This window comes from Hydra vulgaris, chromosome 15, assembly GCF_038396675.1.
Source record: "Hydra vulgaris chromosome 15, alternate assembly HydraT2T_AEP".
NCBI classification, from domain to species: domain Eukaryota; kingdom Metazoa; phylum Cnidaria; class Hydrozoa; order Anthoathecata; family Hydridae; genus Hydra; species Hydra vulgaris.
The window spans coordinates 38,079,301-38,081,919 of NC_088934.1; the positions used below are offsets into that span (position 1 = coordinate 38,079,301).

The 2,619-nt window shown below is 26.8% G+C and overlaps 1 protein-coding gene across 1 annotated transcript; it reads right to left on the bottom strand.

Moving 5' to 3' along the window:
* Positions 1–439: 439 nt before the first annotated feature.
* On the bottom strand, positions 440–1,580 carry LOC136073443 (beta-2 adrenergic receptor-like). The gene has a single exon (XM_065818660.1). It carries the CDS (start codon positions 1,468–1,470, stop codon positions 484–486), a length of 987 nt encoding a protein of 328 aa, XP_065674732.1. The 5' UTR covers positions 1,471–1,580; the 3' UTR covers positions 440–483.
* Between the last annotated feature and the right edge of the window lie 1,039 nt (positions 1,581–2,619).

Consider the following 2,619-nt stretch of genomic DNA (forward strand, 5'->3'; position numbering starts at 1 on the left):
AAACTATTTGGCAGTGTCGTAGCTATTAGGTCTGAGGTTCCTCCTCCTTTCCCCAAAACCTGTCATAAAGGTCCAAAATTATTAATTATATTATTATAAAAATTATCTTAAAATTATTTCTATTAGGTACTTAATAGAAATAATTTTAAGATAATTTTTATAATAATATAATTAATAATAATAAGTAAAAAGCTTGTTTTTTTGTTTGTTTTTAGCAATACGTATTACTAAAAACAAACAAAAAAAAGCTATTTACATTTTCAAAAGATCCCCTAAATTTGCAAATAGGCCCCATAAATTTGCTGGCCCCCTCATCCTAATTAGGGATAGGAGGAGCCTAGCCACGGCTCTGCTAATAGGTAAATGAATAACACAAAATTAATTCAAGAGTGATAATTTAGCTCAAGATGATTTTTTGTAGCTCATTAAAATGATGATATAATAGAAAGAAAAAAAAACCCATATATATCATATAAAAATATTTCACATTTGAGACATGTTTGTGCACGTTTCGCATGTTGTTGAGACGGTTTTCATTCTACCCTTCCTTGAAATAGACAACTTTAATCGATATTCTTTGATAGTTAAACAGTAAATTATTGGTGCCCTAAGTGAATTTAAAAATCCTACATATTTTATTGCAAACTCTATTTTGCTTTGACCGTAAGAGTTTTTAAGGTTATTTGAGAAACAATTGTTCAGACAGAACTTGCTTAACACGTAATAAATAACTGACGGTGTCCAACAAATAGCATAGCAAATTGACACAAGAACTGCAATTTTTAGAACATTCCTTGCATTATCAGATAAACTTTTGTCTTCTCTACTATCTCTACCAGATTGATTTTCAATATTTTGAATATGTTTAAAAATGCAGCTGTAGAAAAACAATATTACAAGATAAGGAATGAAGCAATTTAAAATAAGCATTGTTATTGTCCAAGCATTTGAAGGGCGATAAATGCAAGAATCACTTTCTTGATTCGTAATATGTTGGGAGGGTGTTTTATAAAATGGAATTAAACACAGCGTTGTAACATAAATCCAAGATGCGATTGTAATAATTCTTACTGTTTTTATTTTGATCAATGCTCTATATTTAAAAATAAAAGCTGTAGCAATGTATCGGTCTAAGGCTATAAGTAGAACGCAAAATATTGACATATAGTATGTTATCATGTATAAAAAGCGAAAAGAATCACAGACAAAGTTATCCCAAAATTTACTTTGAATTTTAATTTTTTTTATAGCATAAATTGGAATGACAAACATTCCTTGTAATAAATCCACTACCAATAAATTGACGATAAAATGTACGGATGGTATAGTTAACATTTTCTTTGATTTTTTTATTATAATAAGACATCCAGCATTAATTGTTGTAGTGGTCGTTGAAAGCACAAATAGAGAAGCAATTGCTGCGTACTCAATTGGTTCATTTGGTGGCGAAGTTTGAGTAGTAATATTCATGTTTTAACTACCTATGAATAACTTATAACAATTTACATTTTTAAAATAAACAAATAAATAAAGTTAATTAGGATGCGTTAAAGGATAGCAAATGTATAATGTATAATTTGAAAATATTTTTATGTAATATAAGTAAGAATTCAGCTTTGGAAACCTTTTTATGAACTTTTTATTTACAAATTGTATAGCAGTAGGAATTAATAATGAATAGGCTTTTCGTTTTTCTTTTGTAATGACACCTTTTTTCTTTTGCAACGACATCGCACGTGGCGAAGGCGTTTGGTTAAAGATGAAAAAGAAAGAAAGAAAAATAATAATTATTTAAAATAACTAATGTAAATAAAATAAGATAAATAGATCTTTATATAAATAATTATACGTAACAAATAATATAGGGTATAGTATTGTATATGTAAAAGTATAAATAAATATTTTTTATCTGTTCATATATTTTTGCATTATTGCTTCTCATTTATGTTTGTTTGTAGTATTTTTTCTCTCACTCTCATCCTGGTGAACCTATTAAACTCACGTTGTATTATCTCATCCATTCTCTCTTTTTTTTTTTTCTTCACCTTAATATTACTGTTCCGGTTTTTGACGACTTTTTGACGGCGGTTTTTGACGACTTTTTTATTTTAATTTACTCTCTTTATTACTTTGTCTCCATCATTTATGTTTTATAATTAGTTTGTCTGGTAGTCTAATATTAAATATTTAAATATTTATAATATATGATGATATGACTGTATTTTTTTTTTTTACTTGTTTGTTTTATTAAGGTGTCAGTACATTGACAAGTTTTCAGTTATATGAATGATACCGAACCTAATTTTGTAAAATACGATTAAATTTGCAACTTTTACTTTTATGGTTGAACATATGGGATTTCTTAAAAAAAAAAAAAATTATACAAAGCTAATTTTGCCTTGTCTGATGCTAATTACTTTAATTACTTTAATGATTTTACCTCAAGTAACAACGTTTGTTTTTTTATAAAAAATTTGTTCATAAAAGAAACTAGTATTAACAGTTCTAAAATCTTAAATAACTTTTAGTACTAAGTATTTTTAGTAATATCATCCGCGGTGCTCTGATAGTACTAAAATTTTAACGAGAAACTTATTTTACCACCTTATTTTACTGATT

Coding starts and splice junctions, on each gene's coding strand:
- LOC136073443 (XM_065818660.1), bottom strand. CDS start 1,470: ATGAATATTACTACTCAAACTTCGCCACCAAATGAACCAATTGAGTAC.